The sequence below is a fragment of the Colletotrichum paranaense genome, assembly GCF_030867605.1.
Source record: "Colletotrichum paranaense strain IMI 384185 chromosome Unknown Scaffold_13.1, whole genome shotgun sequence".
In the NCBI taxonomy this organism is placed as follows: domain Eukaryota; kingdom Fungi; phylum Ascomycota; class Sordariomycetes; order Glomerellales; family Glomerellaceae; genus Colletotrichum; species Colletotrichum paranaense.
Genome location: NW_026848971.1, coordinates 212,693 through 233,059, shown reverse-complemented (window position 1 = coordinate 233,059; position 20,367 = coordinate 212,693). Strand labels below are relative to the sequence as shown.

Genomic DNA, 20,367 nt, shown 5'->3' with positions numbered 1-20,367 from the left:
CATCTGACGGTACTGTTGCTAGAGTGCTCCAGGGAAGCTGTCAGCTGGTCTTGCCGACATTCGATCAGGAACTGGTTTATGCTAGCCCCACCACTTTGGGCTGACGATAGTTCCAAGTTTGCGCGCCATGGCTTCCGACATGCGACCCGAGAAGCGACCCGACGCGAACTACCGGCTTAGACTCCACACCGCACGTGGGAATGCGATGATGATTGATGAATGAACCGAGTTGTCGGGACCAAGGAGCATAAAGGTGATCTCGCAAGTTGTCAAAAGCAATATGTGGACCGAGGTCAACCAAGAGGCTTCAGCTTACCTAAGGTAGGTAACGCGGATCGAAGACTTGGTTCTTCGTCTCCGCGAAAAGGTGGCAGTCGTAAGGCATGTCCATTGGGAAATCCCGATGAAGTGCTTCCGTTCAATGCAACTCAATTTCGAGAGATCACGTTACAACAGCTCTTTGAGAAGTTACTGTGCCAATGCGGGGACTGCAATCAGTTACGGATAGCTGGCTTGGACCAACATCGCATCGAGCTTCGTTTAGAGTTCCGGGTGTCCACGTTGCGGTGTTGCACCTGTGTACTGTGTAAAGACCCGAAGTTGCTCCTTATACCCTGCGCTGCGACCATACCAGGCCAGAATTGGAGGCCCACCTCAAGCACATCACCACGAGACACGTCAAAGTGTTGCGGGGATTCCCTGAATACCTGGGGAAGAAGGGCCGGTTGCAGAGTCCCCATTGCCAGGCCCCGGATTCCTCTGCCAGCTAAGTGCTTGGGGTAGTTCAGCGGAATCGGCGGCGCACTAGGGACTAAGACGGTCACAAAACTAACAATACCTCACGCCGTTTGCACTTCGAAAAATCTAATACCAATTCTCAGTGTTGAACCGTCTTGTTGGAGACCAGGCTTTTGATGCTGGCCTCTACATATTATATATACAACTTGAATGTTGAAGTATTTGTACACTATTACGGGGCAGGTACGTCTTTGGGTGCTAATTAAGTATGGGCAACCATCAAAGCGTATGCCATTAATTCCAGATCCAGCTGACAAACCGTATAGGGCCAGTCTCTTGCTTCTCAGGCTCCTCGGGATAGGCATCGGCCTGCTCGAAAGCATCGTGAAGCGGGATGTTTTCAAGAACGACGCCCTTGGTCTTCTTGACGAACTTCCAGATCAAGAAAGCGCCAGTGACCAGAGGAATATCCCTGCAAGGTGGTTAGCAAACTCGCCCATGGTATGCTCGTTAAGCAAGGGGAGTGGACTCACAAGTAAGACGAGACGAAACCACTAGCGCTCCAGTTGCCCTTGGTGAAAACTTCAAAGCCGCTCGTGAAGAGAATGACGATGCACATGAACAGGGCGACGTAAGAGCTGTAGACTAAATTCACGCTTTTGTTAGCAAGTCTTATCAGGTAATCCGAGACCGTTCAACTTACGGGTCCACGAGTTGTTCCAAGGCAGCCTGCTGAACTCAATGCCCTGCTTCTTCATCGCTGTCTTGAGACGGATATGGTTCAGGAGGATAGCCGACCACGACACCAAAACACCGGCCGCAGTCAGGTCTACCAGCCACCAGAAGACGGTCAATGCACCATTCGACAAGCTCATGAAGCTAAGGAACATGAAAGCAGTGAAGAGCAAGACGCAAACATAGGGAGTACCCCAGGCAGTCGTGCGGAGGAAGATCTTCGGGGCCTGTCCCTTGAGCGCGAGACCGAAAAGGACACGGGTGCCGGCGAGAAGACTCTGGTTAGACGCAGACCAGGCGGAGGTGATGACGACGGCGTTGACGACGCTGGGAATGGCAGGGATACCAGCAGCGGAGGCAGCGATGACGAAGGGACTCTGAGCAGCGGTGCCGTAGGCGTCGTCGAGGCGGGGGTCGTCACTGGCAACGAGCATACCGACGACCAGAACGGCGAGCATGTAGAAGAGCACGATACGCGCGAAGACACGCTTGCAGGCGCGGGGAATGGCACGGCGAGGGTTCTGGGTCTCAGCAGCGGCCATGGCGAGGGACTCAACGCCGGCGAAGGAGAAGACGGCGCTGGTCATGACACCCCAGTAGCCCAAGAACTTGCCCCAGTCGCCGGTCGCGATGTGCTCCACGAAGGGGCCGGGGCTTTGCCAGTACCTGAACCCGATGCGGGGGGTTCCCGGAACGCCGCCGAGGTCGATGACGAGACCGAGGATGATGAGGAAGATGACGAGGAGGATCTTGAGCATAGCGAAGACGAACTCGACCTCTCCGAAGACACGCACAAAGGCGATGCCGACGATGAACGTCAAGATGATGAAGATGACAATGAAGACGGAGGGGTTCAGGTCGGTCCAGAACTCAAAGAGTACACAGATGGCTGTGATCTCGGAGGGGATAGACAAAATGTTGCCGTAGACCAAGTTCCACCCGATAGCGAATCCCCAGGCCGGATCGACAAGAAACTCGGCATGACGGACAAATGAACCGGTGACGGGGAGGAGCGCCGAAACTTCTCCGAGAGCGAACTGCACGGCGCAGACGATCAAGCCGACAGTCGCATAGCCAAGCAATGCGCCAAGCGGACCGCCGGTCTGGATAGCGCCACCGAGACCCAGGAAGAGACCGGTGCCGATGGCGCCCGCGATACCCAACATTGACAAGTGGCGCTGCTCCAAGCCGCGCTTGAGGTCGCGGTCCTCGGTGGTGGTGACAAAATCGCCGTTGTGGTCGTCGTGAGGCTCAAACGGGCCGCGCCGAGAGGCCTCGGCGGCCTCGACGTCGTCGGACGTGATCCAGGCGTGGCGGGTGACATCGGTGATGCCAGGCGACTTGGCGCCGGGGAACGGGATGGTGTCGGTACTCATCGCTTTTGTCATGTTTCCCCTTTGTGCTTCCTTCACCGAGCGTCGGGGTGGGAAGAAAGGTGAGAGAAATAAAGCTGACCCCGAGCGATAAGAAAGAACCGCGATTGATAAAGCGCCCCGTTTGCCCTCCTCGTTTTTCTTTCTCGCGAGACTCGATGAGATTACCTTAGGTAATCGTCTGAACCTGTAAGGTAACACACGCGAGACAAAAGGTTTCGATGCTGAGGAAACGAGCAACGCGATTGATAACCAAATCTTCACCTCATTGGAATGCTGAACAACCGTTGAATGCAGCGCTGAAGCCTAGATCATGCTCAAAGGGTCACGGCTCGCTCAAAAAGTCGCGAAAGGGGTTCGGATGGACAATCGGCGGGCTGGGGGGAAGGGAATCGAAGAGATTTTGTCGTCTTATCGCGAACTCGATTCGGGAAGGTGAGATTTCTCATTCGATGATGCCATTGCGCTAAGCGGGTCTCGATCCACATTCACTGCGAGCTCGTTACGTTACTGGCGGCGTACGCGTCTCTCGCAGACCGAGGCTCTCGAAAGGGAACTCGGCCGTTGTGTCTTTCAACAACTGACTCGCGTCTCCAACCTCACAGGCAATATATGGTGATTGTTCATCGCCTTGCCTTGTTAACAGTGGTTCTTCGCCTAGAAAATTGTGTAATGGCGTCCCAGCTGTTTTGGCAATATGCACGATAAGGTAGGCGATGCACATAGGGTCGGTCCCTCGGGTCTGGTATCTCGGTGAGGTATGGCCCTGGGCTAGACCATTTAACCTAGGCTACCCTCCTACTGTACCATTTCCCAAAATCTTGAGCCTCAAGTTCAGGCAAAGCTCGTGCCGCCACCTTTAAGAGGGTGCACTGGATAGAAGATGATAAGCCAAGCGGATAGACATTCTACGCAGCTTGAAGTCAACTGCCGCAACCCAACATGCGCCAAGCTATCATGTTTGATAAGCTGCATCTGCTGCAGCCTAGGTGCCGTGCCACATCATATGTTGGCTCTAAACCTAGGGCTGACAGCAGTATATGCAGTCAGCATCTTCCCCGCGCACATCTAGGCTGAGTCCCCTCACTCTGAATTTCTCATGTTCATTCTTCCGAGGGTAACAAAGGCCGTTGGCAGGCATCTTCATCGCATATCGCAACATTCAATCTTTCATCAAACACGTTCGCGCGCCATCATTTGACCAGATGGTCGCATCACACGCATGTACTCTTGACCCCTGTCATCAGTCGCTATGTCCGATCCATCAATCTATACGATCGGCTGGATCTGCGCCATTGTCCCTGAGTTCGTCGCAGCCCGGCTCTTCCTCGACGAGGTCCACGAAGAGCCTCGATCGCTGTCCAGAAACGACAACAACTCGTATAAGCTCGGGCGCATGGGCAAGCACAACGTCGCGATTGCGGTCCTTCCTCATGGCGAATATGGAGAAAGCTCGGCGGCAGTGGTCGCTCGAGACATGGTCCGCACATTTGTGAACATAAGGGTAGGGCTTATGGTCGGCATCGGCGGCGGCGCTCCGAGTCCCAGAAATGACGTCCGTTTGGGCGACATCGTTGTTAGCTCACCGGCTGAGGGTCATGGCGGCGTGCTTCAGTATGACTTTGGCAAATCCATCGAGGGCGGGAAATTCGAGATGACTGGGTTCTTGAATCAACCGCCCATTGCTCTAAGAACAGCCCTCAACATGCTGATTTCCGACCTCGAAATAGAAGGCAGCTCGCTTGAAGAGCACATTTTGAAGCGCCTGAAGAATGACATCTTGAAGAAGAAATACGGTCGGCCCAGTTCCAATTCCGACAAACTTTTCCGCAGCGACATTGTCTATGACGCAAACAGGTCAATGGCTGATTATTGCGCCGACGACTTCGTGGATCGCCCGGAACGAGACCCCGGTTCAGAGCCCGTCGTCCATTACGGACTGATAGCTTCTGCAAATCAGGTAATGAAAGATGCTCAGAAGCGAGATGCACTAGCAAAGGAGAAGAACGTGCTATGCTTCGAGATGGAAGCCGCTGGTTTGATGAATCATTTTCCCTGTCTAGTCATAAGAGGAATCTGTGACTACTCCGACTCTCATAAAAACAAGCAATGGCAGGGCTACGCTGCCATGGCAGCCGCTTCTTTCGCCAAATCATTGGTCTGTTGTATTCCGCGTCAGAGCCTCGAGCATGAACAGTCTGTAGCAAAAGTATTGTCTTCTAGTGAGTAGCTCACAGAGAATCTCATCGCAAGTCGTTGCTTGTAATTTCCCGATTTCTGACCAACGCACGTCAGTCAATTCAGTCAAGGAAGATGTCATCACCATAAAAGATACAATCGATCATGACATTCTGGACAAATTGCCAATGGCTCAGGGTGCTGAATTCGACAGCTATGAAAATCAACACGAACCGAGATGCCATCCAAGTACCAGAGTTGATATTCTTCGCGACATTGAAACCTGGGCTCCTCATGCTACTGGCCCGAGACTTTATTGGCTCAGTGGATTGGCTGGAACGGGAAAGTCGATCATAGCTCGGACCATTGCTCATGAGTTTTACGAGACCAACATACTCGGCGCCACGTTCTTTTTCAAAAGGGGAGAAGTTGATCGTGGCAGCGCGTCGTTGTTTTTCGGTACGCTAGCCCGTCAGCTAGCGCAGCGCCGACCCGAGTTAAGCCCGTACATAGTAAAAGCGATCAAGGAGACGGATAATATCTGTTCCAAGAGTATGGAGGAGCAATTCACTAAGCTCGTCTTCAACCCACTCAAACTGGCAGCCTCAAAACCAGGGGAGCCCAAAAAGTTGATCCTGGTACTCGACGCATTGGATGAGTGTTCGAACGAGAAGGACGTTGAAATTTTATTGCGTTTACTGATCAAGGCTGTATGTTTCGATGGCTGCGGTCTGAAGCTGCTTATTACAAGTAGGCCAGAGGTTGCAGTGCGCGATGCATGTGGTTCTCCCAATCAAGGATTGTACCGGGAAGTTCGACTACATGACACACCAAATGAGATTGTCTCCAAAGATATCTCATTGTACCTTCGACATCAGTTGACAGAGATCAGAAATTTGTGGAACGCGAGATGTATCAATAATCAGAAACTACAGCTGGATTGGCCTGGGCAGGAGAAGATCAAGGCCCTTGTCGACATCGCCATACCCTTGTTTCTGTTCGCGGCAATAGCTTGCCGCTTCATCCGAGACGAGCTATTCGGCAGTCCAGAGGAACAGCTTTTGAAGCTTGTTCAGACCGTTCAGAAAGGAGGCGTCAGCGACAAACTTCAAGAGACCTATCAGCCAGTATTGGGACAGTTCAGAAGCGAAAGAACTCCGTCAGAGCGAATGATCCTGCTTGGAAGATTTAAAGAGGTCATCGGCGCAATCATACTCCTCGAGCAGCCTTTGTCGGTCAACTCAATCGCCAGCTTGCTGGGTCTCAAGCCTTCGCAAGTTGGTGGTATCTTGGTTCCTCTCAGGTCTGTTCTTGATCTTCCGAGTGAGGAAGGCCTGGAGGTCAAACTTTTTCATTCGTCATTTCGCGACTTTTTACTGAGTCCAGTTGCCGGAGACTTCTCCTTCAATTTCAAGGAAACACATTGGAGAATGGCGCTTGCCTGTCTTGAAATTCTTTCAAGGTCTTTGCGTTACAATATTTGCAGCCTCAAGCCCGCCGATCGACGGTCTGCGATTGCGAGAGACGTCCTGGAACAACAGCTCCCGCCACATACACGATATGCTTGCCGCTTCTGGTTTCATCACCTGAAATACGCGGGTCAACTTCTCGAGGATGGGGATCAAGTCCATAAATTCCTCCAAGATCGATTTCTCTATTGGGTCGAGGCTCTCTGTGTTCTCGGAGAAACCAATCGTGCTATTCAAATGATAGACACGCTAATTCCCCTCGTGAAGGTGAGCTTCGAGGTTTTCTCCATCATGAGATCAATACAAGGTGAATGTATAGACGTAGCAACAAGTCACAAAGAATCAATCAACATTCATATATTGCCTACTTTGCTAACTAATATGGCAGCAACCAAAAATCAAGCTTCACAATCTTTTGGAAGACTCGGAGATGTTGATTTCCAAATACATCTCCGTTATTCTCGAGTATCCTTTGCAACTGTATTGGTCAGCATTAGTCTTTTCTCCCACGACAAGCTCTATCCGACACGCTTCCATAAGAAGCATCCCGAAGTGTATCACTTTCCAACGACCACAAAAGTCTGGATGGACGCCTCTGATCCAGAACACAGGTCTTGGGGATGCCTATGAAGGTTATTATGCCGTTGTTGTTTCTCCTGATTCTAGGCTTGTTGCATTAAGTGGGCTTGGCGGGGACATATCGGTTTGGTCGCTGTCCCTGGGTGTCTTGATGACCAACTTTCGCATGCCAAGCCTTCACTCTATCGGTCCATACGTTCCAGTCACCTTTTTCAAGGACTCGAAGCGAATTGCATCGGCATTACAAAACTTAATCCACGTCTACGTCGCTGAAACGGGCGAGGAACTATGCTCATTCCGTATTCCCGATGGGGTCGACGTAGTACAACTTGACGTTTCCCACACTTCAGAGAAGATTGCGGCGTCTTACGACAATTTTACCGCTGCGATATGGACAATGTCCACAGGGCGTAGGATCAAGCTCCGGCCTATAGACAGAGCCCAGAGGCGTGATAACTCACGCTCTGTATCACGAGGAGGCTCATTTGTCAGTTTCTCTCCGAATTCTGAGATTGTAGCGACCTCATCTATACGTGGAAGTGTCCATCTTTGGGAAGCCTTGACAGATAATTGCCTTCAGACGTTCGAAACAAATGGGCCCGTGATCAGCCAGCTCGCCTTCGTGTCAGACACCAATCTCCTGATCGTTAAGGAAGCGGATGGAGAAATTCGAACCTTAAACATTGACACCGGTTGTTGGACTTCTCGAGTCCCGGGGGGAGAAAACACACGTGGACCTACAGCTATTTCACACGACTCGAGGCTCATCGCGCATCAAAGTCTCTCCGATAGCGACGCTATTTCGATTTCGTCATTCGATACCGGCGAACACTACCAATCCCTACATCTCACCAGCATTCTCGCCGCCAGCCCATTCAGCTTTCATTCACTTCGGCCTGAGGATTGGGTGGCGGCATTCTCACCCGATGGCAAATTTCTCATTGTTGCTCAAAGCAACGGAGTTGCCATCTGGTCCTTGTCCATGACCCGAAAGCCCAGAACGCTGGACAGTGGAATGAATCAGCCAATACAGCCAATGTCTGCGGTGACTACGAGCTGTTTCATACATTGGAGAGCTTCCGAAGAAACGGCACAAATCATTTCCATGGACAAAATCGACGACTCCAACGAGGTTGATATTTGGTCGTCTGACACTGGCGAGCTAGACCTGAAAGTCAAAAACGATGGAGATATCTGGGATTCAGGATATGCCACACTCTCGCCTGATTCAAAATGGATGTTCCTCCCTTGCCAGCCGGCAATCCACAACATCCAAGATAGCACAGTCGTTCATGTCATGAAACCTCCATGCCCTCGTAATCCTAGCTACCTCGATTACCATAAGGCAAGAAAGAGCGAGGTTCTGTTTTCGGAAGATTCACAATCGTTTGCATTTGGCGCATATCATGATTTTAGTCTCTGGACAATGCATGGGGGGCTGCAATACCGAGACTCTACCTGTGCCGGGACCCTCATCACAATTACGCCTGATTGGAAATACGCGGTCTACACAATCGAGATCCCATGCCTAGAGGCACTCAAAAAGAACGGCGAGCCTAGATCAGATGAGATGTCTCACAGAGTCAGGTACTTGAGCATTGATACACACAAATACATGGATATGCCCGAGGAAGCGGACGACTTCAGCTTTCTCGCCATATCACCAGACTCGAAATGGGTGGCCTCAGTGCCAAATCGTGGTAAAGAGCTCACTCTATGGCTAGCAAGCAAATGCTCCCGCCAAGCCCTCTTTGAGCCCGAATCTCGCATCACTGCAGTCGCATTTTCATCCAATTCTGAATCAGTGGCATCAGCGGACAAGGCTCAAAACATACGGATTTGGTCGACAATTTCGGGGCACTGCACAAACACCTTGAATGTAGGACGTAGTCTCTTCGGCCTGTCTTTCTCGCCCGACGATTCTCAGTTGAGGACCTCCTTTGGGGCTATTGCCATCGAAAGGCCCATCCGCCCACCCCAAGTAGCTAATTCTACCACGGATGATGCCGAACTTGAAAACACGTCTGTCATGCTTCAGAGACCGCGTTGGCAGGGCTATGGAATCGATGTAAGCGGTAAGTGGATCACTTGGGACGGTGTCAACTTGATGCTCATGCCGACCGATATCAACCCTGCTTCGAATTTGAATTCCCCTCGCTGGGATTATGATGATAGGCGATGCCAGACGGCTGCTGGCGAATCCGTTGTTGCTTGGGTAGGTCCCTCTGGCGAGCTATATACCATGGGGTTCTCGAGAGATATGAAGCCCTTTGACTAAGTCTTGCGCCAGCAAAATTGTTGGAGTTGCCTTTCATGTAACCAGCCTCGTCTCATTTGTTCCTTCATACTGCTTGTCTACTTCCCTTTCACCCGTGCTCACTGTCCATATTTAGGACATCTGTAATCTCAAATAGATCGTAATCATGTTTACATTCTTGTCTCTGAAACTGGCCATGTGGCGAATCATGACGGACTTATCGCCTACACGAATCATCAAACCTTATCAGAGAGCTACCCGGTGAATTTTGATAATTCTCTGCCAGACTGTTGTGGTTTTACACGAGAGATAGCCCTTTGAAATATGATCTTCAATGATAACCAGGCGAGTTTCAGTATCCTGCTCTCCGGAATGCTTCATTCAGCTTCAACTCAAGAACCTGCCGCTGCGCTTGGATACCTGCCGTAATCCGTGCATTCTCCTCCTCCCCAGCTTTCTTCTTCTCAGCGGCGTCCCCCTCATCGATGGTCTCAACCTCATCAGCCATCATATCATCAGCCTCCGAAGCCGACGTCAAAGCCATAGGGGCCATCCGCATACTCGCCATCCTCGTCGATGACAAAGTCGCCCCAGGAAGGAAGCCTGGAGCAACATACTTCTTCGACTTCCCCGCCGAGGCGATCAATGTCGACAGGACCGCGGCGCTAATATCTAGCACATTATCCGCCTTGAACGTGTCGGGGTCGTTGAGGAGCTGTAGTCCGATGCCAAAGGCCACTGACAAAAGGGGTCCTGCTCCGGGGATAAAGCCAAGGCCGAGCTGGACCACGTGCGTGACCAGGTCCAGGATAAAAGAAGAATACTTGTACGGACGCCATCCAACCTCGACACCAAAGGTCGCGCTAATGACATTCGCAAGGTCGATCTCGCGAATGAACCCATCCATGTGGACGGTATCGCTCGCCGTCCAGGTACGCCCCGCGTGCCCGACGAGGAACAGCGCGTCGGTCCTCGTCGTCGCGTTGTAGACGCCGTACTCCGGGTTGCGCAGCTTGTGGGGAATGGTCAGGTAGGTGATGAGGTCCGGGACCTTAAAGAGCCACGTCAGGTCCTTATTCAGGCCAAGGCCTGCTTCGCGCGTGGACGAGTAGGTACGCGGCTCTCCTGCGATGTTGAAGCAGTTGATGGTGTCGCGTGCCTTGAAGTCGATGACGACGTAGGTGCAGTACTGCTTGTACGCCTCGTCGGTCTGCTGGCAGACGGGGAAGTAGATGGCGCGGATCGGTATCGTGGCACTGGCTGTAAGTTAGCACTTCTGCAGGGTCTCATAGAAAGAGTAGTTAGCAGGGTAGAGTACTCAATCCACAGCCACTCGGTGTCTTCGCGACGAATCTTGACCGGGCGCAGGATGTATTTCCTTGGACCTCCCTTGTCGCGGTCTCGCATCTCGTTCCAGTTCAAGCTGTTTGGGTAGCTGGTGATGGCCGTCAGGCTGCTTGGATCCGTGGTCTTGCTTTCGCCGACGAAGAATCTGTCCCACTGCCAGAAGCGGGTAGCATACAGACTAGCCGTCCCGCTCTGAGACTTTGATCGGAGGTGGGTTGGCATTGAACTCGCGCTGCCGCTGCCAATCCAGCCGTTCCACTGCGCGTGTTTTGTGAGCAACTGAGCTTCGGGAAGAAACCTTGGACAAAAGGGAGGGGGCGCGTACCTGATATTCGATGAGAACATGGCTATAGAACTGCTCCTCGTTCTCTGCGGACCAAGTATTTCCGTACTTGAGGGAAGATCGAACGAAGAAGCATTCGCCTTCAGGGAAGTAGGAGGCCATTGCAAAGAGTAGTGGAGTCGAAGATAAGGATCAAGGGGAAGACGATACGAAGATAGATAACACTGCTTCGAGTTCTCTAGCACATAGACTATGGACTTAATAGAAGAAGAGACAAGTCAGAGGTCAATGAGAGAGCGGGCTTTATACTCCTCGACAGCTTGGATAATTCACAGGAATCTTGCGTGACTGAGGTATTCTCACCAAGACCTGGAGCTCCTCGGTTTGCTGGTCGTTCTATCGGCACACAACCTTCGGATGCACCGTGATGCCATTCGGAAGAAGTGTGAAGGTGCCAGTGGATGAAAATAGCACTCGGTGAAGTTCTCAACCGCTCAAAAGTCCAGATCTTGAGACATGCAGGCGACACGCCAACTCGACTACGCAGCGATGAGCAAAAGCAGGGACGATAGTGGTGGGCCTCGTCGATCAGCCCGGGACGAGCCGCCCGGGAGGCGACATAAGAAGGCGGGGTCCGCATAAGGACTCTCCACGTTGGGCACGACCTGCATTTGTCGAGATGTGTTGTTATGCAATGTACCAGTCGGTTGTTACTTGTGTTGCTGGGAGCCTACGGCCCGGTACAGCTACCCCGACTTCATCCCGCTTCGGTGTAGCAGGATCACGTCGTCCCGCGTCAGACCGGTCCGAAGTGTGCCTGAACTACGCAGTCTGATGTCGGAATGAAGCGGTACACATCGTACCGCAATCCGGCCCATCATGCGGCCGCCGCTTGAGAATACGAGAAGCCAAGATGCCCCCATACACACTCCTCAACGGGTGATGAATAGTACTTAACCGATCATAAGGCAGAGTAAAAGGAGGTAGTATCGGCGATACCATGCGCGCAGCGTAGCAAGATACTTGATTAAGAAAGTCGCTCACAGCAAGATTATTCAGTCTACTTTTGAGACATTTGTGATTAGAATCTGTCGAGTGAAGTACTTACACCCGGCTTGAATCGCTTCAAGCATGCGCTGGTGGCATCAGCCCATCTGGATACTTCAAGTAGTCGTGAGATACGATGCTTCTACACTACGGCTTCCTTACCGTGGAAGGCATGTTATTGAACCGCGCGGTAGGTAGTAAAGCACCACACCCCATCCTCTTAGGGCCTCAATCAACCCGCGATGCTCACAAAACCAAAAGCTACGCGAACGGACCTCTAGAAAAACAGCACGAGCGTGCCCCAACCTGGAAGTTCAGCGCGACTGACATCATACACGGACAGCCGGAGCCTACATCAGACGGCCAAGTTCAATTGTGCATATGCCAAAGTTTGGCGACGAGACTTCGGATGGTTCACAGTTCACAAGCAACGACGAGGCCCCACGGCCGAGAATTGGGCAAAAGCTACGAGCTTCGTATCGGTGGCTCCCGTGTAGTGAACCCCTCTGCCCGCAAATCACAAGCTTGGCGAATCTGGTACTGCTTGCTGTGGCCGACGTCATGCAGTACGGAACTCTAGGGGATTACGTGCCCGATGGGGCCTTCCCATCACGAGCTTTCTGTTCAATCCACGATGGCCAGAGAGGGCGGTTTAACATGTTTGTATTATGCTGGGCTAGCCAGCATCACGGATGCCTGGTGGCCATCTCTCGAAAGACAAGAATCCTCCCATGGGCTGGTGGGCTCGAGCCTCACCAAGCCCAATATGCAAGTTACCTCCCCACAACCGACTGTATCCCCATGATTTCCAAGCAGCAGAAGAGTTGAACCTTGGCCATTCGTGCCGAGGCTATGCCGTTTGCCTCTCCCAATCCTCCCAGTCGTTTGTCGCGTCCTCCAAAGTCCAGGCTGCGGGTCCGAGTGACGTAGAATATCGGAAACCATGACTTCGTGACGTATCCGACCCTTTCAGCGAAGAAAATGAATAGTTTCGAAGACGCAATGCCATGCTCGCAATGATTGACCAAAATCAGGCCCTCGAGGCGGCGGGCTTATATACAATCCCCTCACTCAACGAGCAGAAGAAAGTTTCCAATCCGACATATCCCGAAACCCATAATAATTGTTGACCAATTATTTCATTCGTGTAAAAGTGCAGCTAAAGTGCGGTATCTGAATCTCGAGAGGTCCCTATCACGGGACGACTTGAGTAACTACCGGCGCTCCGGCTCGAAAGGGTTCTCGGCTCGCTGGTGAGGCTGGCGCTCGGCTTCGAAGGGGTTTTCGTTACCAGGTTGGTTATTTTGGCCATGCGGCTGCCAGGCGCGCGGGGGCTTGCCCATGGTTGGATGGTCGTAGACGTCGCCGTCGATCTCGAGGTCAATCTCGTCCTCCTTGCGCTCCTGCTTTTGTCTTCTCATGTGCAACACAGTCAAGACGCCAAGGGTACCGCAGATGAGCACAGCACTAAGAAACATGATGTTAGTCTTGGCTACGAATGCTAAGGTAGGCCCTGGAATAGCTTGGCGACATGCGAATGCAAGCAAAACTCAAAAAGCAGAGTGCGGAACAGTTCGGGTAGACCTACGCAGTAATGCCGATAGTGATGCCGATAATCTTGGAGGACTGAAAGGGCTTTTCGCAGCGGGAGCTGTTGTCTCCATCCGCGCAATCATCGCGCGCAGCGAGGTAGTGTACAGCGCGAGCGACGGGTGCCAGGAGGCTTGCGGCAGTTGTCGAGGAACTCATGATACGACTGAGGAGGGATCGGATTATTGTGGATATGATGTAACGGTTCGATTGTGGATTGGATAATCGTTTGTAATGACGATGGAATTCCCTCGAGTTCCGATAGAATCGTAGATTTCGTCACGTCGCGTCGAGTAAGGTAGAATCCTCCCTTTCGTATTTAATTCCTTGGCTTGAGCCGTCTGCTTCTCGTCGCAACTATCGCCTTGGTCGTTCTCGAATTCCTGTCGTTCGGTTGCGGCAAGCGGGCTGCGGATTGCTCGTCTGTAATGAGTGGATTCGCCCCTGTGTCGCTTGTGTGAAACCGGATCTGGAGCCCCTGCTATCGCATTCTCTGATTGCTAACGGTTTTTTTATGCAAGGAGTGACTGGAGTGAAGAAGGGCGAAAACAGTTTGCGAACAGAGACACAACGAAAAAGTGGCCGGTGCCAAGAGGAGATGCAGGAAGGAAGGAACAAAAGAGTGAATACCCGGGAAGGTTTGTGTTTGCTGGCGAGGGAAAGCAAGAAGGGGGCGAGGAGGGAAAGAGCGCGCGAGGTTGAGGCGGGCAGGGACGGGAAGCAACCTGGAAGGAATGGAAGGAACGGATGGAATTTAGGAAGGGACCCGACACCTTGAAAACACGGGGAAAGTGGAGGGAAGGAAGGTGAGGCAATCTGCCTACCTATTCAGGGGAGGGGGGCGGTCGTCTCAGGGTCCAGGGGGAAAGAGGTAGGCACCGCCGCACGTACGAAAGTACGCCCGACAGGAACAGGAAGGAACCCGTGGGCAGACAGAAGGCACAGAGTGACAGAGTGACAGTGCAAGGAAAGAAGGCACCCCTCCTTCCTCCCTCATTCGACAACAACGTGCCTGCCTCAAATGTCTCTATTTTCAATCATTCCTTCCATACCATCCCCCTTCAGGAACGCATTCACTCCTTCAGTCGATTTAGCGGCTGTGCATTTCTGCATAGTCTGCATTCGCTAGGAAAGACACAAGTTCCAGTCTGGGGGGAGAATGTGGCTGTGTCTCACTCATCTTCGTTTTCAGTGAGGCCGAGAGTGCCGGAATTGGCTGTCATGATTGGCTCTTGGAAAACCCTCCCCAAAAAGGCCTCCCCTTACAACGGTCTTGAAAAGGAACAAACACGAACCTGGGCCCCAGTTAAAGGGTTGGCGGGATGGTCCTGCGATCCGAGTCAACCGAATACGGCCAATGAACGGCCAACACGGGCGAACATACTGCCGCAGTCAATTTTCTCGACTCTGGCTTTTGCCTCCTCTTGCGTCCCTACGAACTGCACAAGCCAAACACAACGCTGATGGCATCGCCAAAGAAGGGTCCGAGAGGGGCTGTTGGAGTCTTTCGTGGGCTATCGTGGGTATCGCCAACTGACAGAGTGGGAGCCTCGTGATTAGAGTGGCTGCCAAAGAATTGGTCTTGCGGGGAAATGCTTGTCTCGTGTTTCACATTCCAAACTCCCTGTTCGCTGTGCCCGGTGAGAAATTGGCATGTCATCCCCTTCTCTCGAGGTCGGGTGACACTGTGGCAGATAAAACAATTGCGCGCGCGACGGCCCTCGAATCTGATGGGTTTGGCAGCGCGAACTATACGAATTTCAAGGGCGTTCGTCCCGCCATTACGGCGCTGAAAATTCGGCATAGCATTAATGACTGAGTACCCGGGCAATCAACAACCCTCTATTAGAGTTCATGACGACAGCGACGTCAATTGACATTTTCTTTGCACCAGACGGCAATCACCAATTCCAGGTTTCTTGACACGGAACCACGGCACATTGTTAATTTCCCTTCCCCTCTACCGTCCCCCCTCACCGAGGCAGCGGCAGCGACTCGGCGACCAACAAAAACATCATCTTGTGACATGCTTCAGACAACCCATCGCATGAATTGTAACGAGTTATCCCGGCGATAAGGCCGACGGGAAGAGCCAACCGCCGCGCCTTTCATTTCGCTAAATGGGCCTTGTGGTGCTCGAGCTTCCCACTCACTACGAGAGCCACGCACTGACCGACGGACCAGGAAGAAAAGCAAGACAAACCATTGGAAGTTTGTTAATAATAGAACCCTGAGACAGCGCCGCCGCCGCCCCGCCCGAGTTTTCTCCCCGTGTCCTTTTTTTCGGAATGCCCTCGCCTACTGCCGAGGTGCCGCTGGCGTTGGAAAATCCCCCGACTCAATTTATGTGCGGAGCAACCCTGACACTGTCGGGAGCTTTGCGGGATACCGAACGATTGCGATTATCAAGTCCGCAGACACGGATACGAGCGACGGTGGACGGCTCGATGAGTAGCCATTTCACCTTAACCTGCTTGACGGATTTATCGCTCCGGGAGATGCGAGATTGGCAGATGCGATTGGAATTCATCTGCACGACGATGGATCATTGAACCGCATTCTTGGGACCAGCTCATGTTGCACTGGAATGCAGTCCCTATTGCCGGTGGGCCCAGAACGATCGAACCGGCCGACGGAAAAATCATCGTCGGCCCGAGGATGACTGGGTGGACGGGAGCGAAGTTGTGGAGTTCGTATCCGGCAGGATTTGCGAGGCCGCACGGGGCGACCTCCGATAGATGGATACCCCGAGTGACGGAAGATTTGTCCCAAGCGGGTCTTTTCCAAATTTTCGGCTGCCGAGTCCGTCTCCGATACTCGGCATTCTGCCACCCGAAATCACCGCGTTTTATGGGCCCTGGAGCCGATTCCCGGGGCAGATGTCGAAAGATTCCGGAAGGCTCGCGGGACATGAGTGCCCAACACGACCAATTAAATTCTCAGTAATGCTATCAGAGTTCGAAGTCTTGGCTGATGTGACTTTCAGATCAAAAAACAGAAACTTCTCTGCTAAAACGCCCAGAAATGTCCAAGCTGAAGCATGCAGAAGACGGTTCCTGGCCTCAACCGAGACACGGATTGGTGATGAGATGGATCCGTAACACGTCACACGGACGGAAGGTCAGTATATAGGGCTTACGCTGCGCTGCGACAAAAATGGGACGACAAGAACGCTAAATTTTGACGGATCGGCTTTCCTCGTTGGGAGTTGCGTCCAAACAGAGGAAGATATCGAGTCACTTCCGCTATGGGCTCAAAGACCAAGACTTTTGCCACTTTTGCGAAATGCCATGTGCTGTCCAAGCAACGAATAACGAGCCCATCGTCAATTGTTTGGTGTCAATTGCCGAGATTGACGAGAGCCTTGACCAAGGAGGAGAGAACACTTGATTCGAGGGAACCTTCGAGGAGTCAAGGCTGAAATTTCAGATTCCCATGTTGCCACTTCTCATCAGCAATATCTCGGCATAGAGCGAGAACGCTGGAATTTCCATTCATCCAGTATGACTGGGCAACCTCCGATGCCCATCTTTCGCGGTTCGCCGTTCTCCATGGAGATGCAACTTTGCGCTCCCTTCAGCTCTCCGCCAGCTAGCGAACAGCTACATCCCATGCAGCTAGTGGCGGCAGCGGCTCTTCCCTCGTTCGCAGCGCGGCTAAGCTATTAGTGAGGTAAGCATATTGGGTCACAAAGAAAAGGGAAGGGGAAAAAATTGTTTCACTGGCACTTTTGCCCACCATGCTGTTTTCCACCTTTGTCTGTGCAGTCCGACGCCATTATGTAAGAGGTTCCCAAAAGGCCCATGGAGCTAAGGTGGAAGACATGCAAAGAGGCTCTAGACTTTGGAAAAGCTTTTTTGTGCTGCCCGGTAAGCGAAGATGGGGCGGGATGGAGAAATGCAGGATGCGGAGCGGGGGCGGAGGAGGAGGAGGCTCTCAAGCTCTTTGGACTCTGGAGGACATTAGGACGACGGTGAGGATGAGTGAGACTGGGGTCATGGCGGGCCAGGCCCGATTGTATTGGGTCTGGAGGTCCGACATTGAAGCTGAATGAGATCTCAATTGAAGACGGCCAAGAAATTGAAGCGTCAGCGCTAGGGATGGCAACATTTTCGGCAAGAAAGAGGTTGTGCTGCGTTTCTCGTAAATGGCTTTGTCTAGGACATCTCCGAGGGAGAATGGTATTCAGAGGGGTTGAAGTCCTAGCCAGGGTCGCCAGGGCACTGAGAGCTTCAGCCGCCGGGCGACGCCGCGGCGGGGTACTGGAAGCTCAGAGCTGTGCTGTGAACTGGGACGCGGTCGATCCAGCGGGGAGGGGACGGACCACCAATAACAAAGTCAATTTTGTCCTTTCCAATGAGGGCATTTCGTCCTATTCGCGACTTACACTTGTCGACGATGCCTACGACCAGCGCTTGGCGTAAGGCGTGATTATGACGATGATATTCTTTATTACCCCTCATTTCTCTGGATTAAAGCGTATTTGGTGTAGTCGACCGTCCTAAAGAATTGGTCCACGTGAAGGGTGTTCATGTGACGCGACGTCTCATTCCGCGGAGATAGTAGATACAGACATTTAAAGGGCGCGAGTTCTATGTCATGATGATCTGCGGGCACGAATGGCCACCACACTACCAATGGAAAGCCAGGAGTCTGAGGCGCGCACGATGATGTGGACAAAAGGGAATGCATGTGGTTGAGAAATTGAGGCTTACAATGAAGCGATCTCCCGCCTCAGATTTAGTAGAATGCGGGGTGGAAAGGTCATGTTGGAAAAGGAAAACCTGGGGAAAACGTGAAATGGCTTGCTTGCGATAAGGATCTCGAGGTTGAGTGGTTGAAAGCGCTGGTCCCCGTCCGCGCGGGGTTTCACTTGGATCTTGCTGCACCTAAGGCCATACCGGGGATGGAAGATAAAGCAGGCCAAGCGTTATCAGCCTCGTAGAGCATGTTGATATCAAATCGATTATCTCCCTGCTTCGAGCCTGCCGCTCGTGTTCGTGACTGTCTGTTTCTGTTTCCTCTGCCCAGGGCTCAGGGACGTGAATAGAGGCACGGCGAACACAAGGGATTGTGTCTAATGATTGCTTAGAGTTGGCCAATGGCGGCCTAGCCGTGACCTCGTTTTCTCCTGGGAAAATGGGATGGGGTGCCCAAGTTCATTGTCGCATTGCAGCAATTATCGACAGATTGCGAAGACGAAATGATCTGAGAGCAACACACAACGAACTCTTGGCTCGAGAACTCAAGCTCGGTGTCTTCACTGTCTTGAGGGTTGCACGCGCAGGAAGAAAGAACATTCGAGGCTCACGTGTGAGAACAGGCACGGGTATAAACCTTGCTGTACAAATTTGACTTGCCGCGCCCGTTGGCGTGTTTGACGACGGACTCGGGTGACGCTCGAGTCAGCTCATTTAAGATTTTCTAGGAAAACCAATTGACAAGTTCAGACTTGCGCTCGTCGCAATGTTTCAAGAATTAGAAGCGTGGCTGCGCTGTCTTTCACCGTTGCCGTTGATTGTTGCCGTCCCTACTAACAGAAACCTTGGGACGAATGACTCTCCAGGGATCCTACCACGAGTCTGTGAGGGGCTCTTTGCCCTTGAGGATGCATGTGGCTTTGGCTGTTCTGGTAGCCTTCTAACACAGTCCGTGAGATCACACCGGCCTGGCCGCGTCCGTACCAGTCCCGCCTGCGCTGTCGCTGTGGGAGCCGGGAGCGGGCGTGGCGCCGGTATCGGGGAGGATGGGCAAAAGGATTTCTGTTGCGGGATAGTTTGCGCCATCTTATTGAATCAGGAATGGACAGAAAGTGAAGCGAAATTGGGGGAAATGTCACGATGTGACCGGCAAATAGAACAGAATGCCGGCCAAGAGCACTACGATATGACAGTATGACTCCCCTCGAGCGAAGTCGGCGAGCGCGATGAGGTGGGGGGTTGGAGGGGTTCGGGATGGTTCCCGGATCACCGAGAAGGACCCTGAGGCGCAAGGGGTCACCGGGGGCTAAGCTAGGGAGGGGGTGAGAAATGTCCTGCTCGGTTTTTGGGCATTGGAGGCGACGGTCACCGATGAGGACCGCCGGCTAGCGGTGAATCGGTGGTGACTCGACGGAAACATTCTTCCCCTGAATGTCACCTCGGCGTTGGATGACGCCTGTTGGCGTATGAGGAGTTAATTCCTCTTATAGAGGAGATGAGCATCATGGAAAACATTAAACAGCGGAGCTGGGCGATCTCGAAACACGCTCATGGAGAAAACTTCACATGAAAACCATGGTAATGAGTGGGAAATACTCCATAGCAACTCAGGAACAATATTCGTGAGTTCATTGTTGACATCATGCTGGCGACCTCCTGGCTCGATGTACCCGTCCACAAGAAAATTTATGCTGGGCTACAACCGCGCATTTACTACTAGATATCCACATCTGTAGCAGGGCTGCAGGAACTGTGGTCCTTTGCCCAAGTTGGGAATGGTGGTCAGAGTCGTGGGTCTGGACGACCGCTCTGGATCGCGATGGAAGTGTTCCATCTCGTTTCTCTGAGCTGAGGTCATCCGTCTCTGGTCTCTTACTGCCCAGAGCGTGCGGATCTTGTACATCAAGACTTTCCCATGGGCAATGTTGGAAGAGTCAGATGGAGCAAATTCTCCAGCTTCAAGCTCCATCCAGTCTGCAGCCGTAGTAGTGACATGTGTGGAAATCAAGTGGATATTAATGCCTGCACCAGCCGGGGTGGCTTGAGAGCGATGGTAGGAATCTTTCTGCCC

The 20,367-nt window shown here is 52.4% G+C and overlaps 5 protein-coding genes across 5 annotated transcripts; 1 reads left to right on the top strand and 4 right to left on the bottom strand.

Moving 5' to 3' along the window:
• Window positions 1-1,032: 1,032 nt before the first annotated feature.
• CPAR01_13540 (amino acid permease) lies at window positions 1,033-2,861 on the bottom strand (the record flags this gene model as incomplete). Its single annotated transcript, XM_060497793.1, has 3 exons — window positions 1,033-1,210; window positions 1,272-1,383; window positions 1,442-2,861. The coding sequence occupies 3 exons, from the start codon at window positions 2,859-2,861 to the stop codon at window positions 1,033-1,035; spliced, it is 1,710 nt and encodes a 569-aa protein (XP_060343261.1).
• Window positions 2,862-4,098: 1,237 nt separating this feature from the next.
• CPAR01_13539 (pfs domain-containing protein) lies at window positions 4,099-9,350 on the top strand (the record flags this gene model as incomplete). The annotated part of the gene is made up of 3 exons (XM_060497792.1): window positions 4,099-5,068; window positions 5,142-6,760; window positions 6,882-9,350. The coding sequence occupies 3 exons, from the start codon at window positions 4,099-4,101 to the stop codon at window positions 9,348-9,350; spliced, it is 5,058 nt and encodes a 1,685-aa protein (XP_060343260.1).
• Window positions 9,351-9,681: 331 nt separating this feature from the next.
• Window positions 9,682-11,121, bottom strand: CPAR01_13538 (uncharacterized protein; the record flags this gene model as incomplete). Its single annotated transcript, XM_060497791.1, has 3 exons — window positions 9,682-10,585; window positions 10,648-10,934; window positions 11,002-11,121. 3 exons carry the CDS (start codon window positions 11,119-11,121, stop codon window positions 9,682-9,684), a joined length of 1,311 nt encoding a protein of 436 aa, XP_060343259.1.
• A 2,099-nt stretch (window positions 11,122-13,220) lies between these two features.
• CPAR01_13537 (uncharacterized protein) lies at window positions 13,221-13,755 on the bottom strand (the record flags this gene model as incomplete). The annotated part of the gene is made up of 2 exons (XM_060497790.1): window positions 13,221-13,473; window positions 13,595-13,755. 2 exons carry the CDS (start codon window positions 13,753-13,755, stop codon window positions 13,221-13,223), a joined length of 414 nt encoding a protein of 137 aa, XP_060343258.1.
• A 3,292-nt stretch (window positions 13,756-17,047) lies between these two features.
• Window positions 17,048-17,595, bottom strand: CPAR01_13536 (uncharacterized protein; the record flags this gene model as incomplete). The annotated part of the gene is made up of 2 exons (XM_060497789.1): window positions 17,048-17,257; window positions 17,569-17,595. The coding sequence occupies 2 exons, from the start codon at window positions 17,593-17,595 to the stop codon at window positions 17,048-17,050; spliced, it is 237 nt and encodes a 78-aa protein (XP_060343257.1).
• Window positions 17,596-20,367: the final 2,772 nt, after the last annotated feature.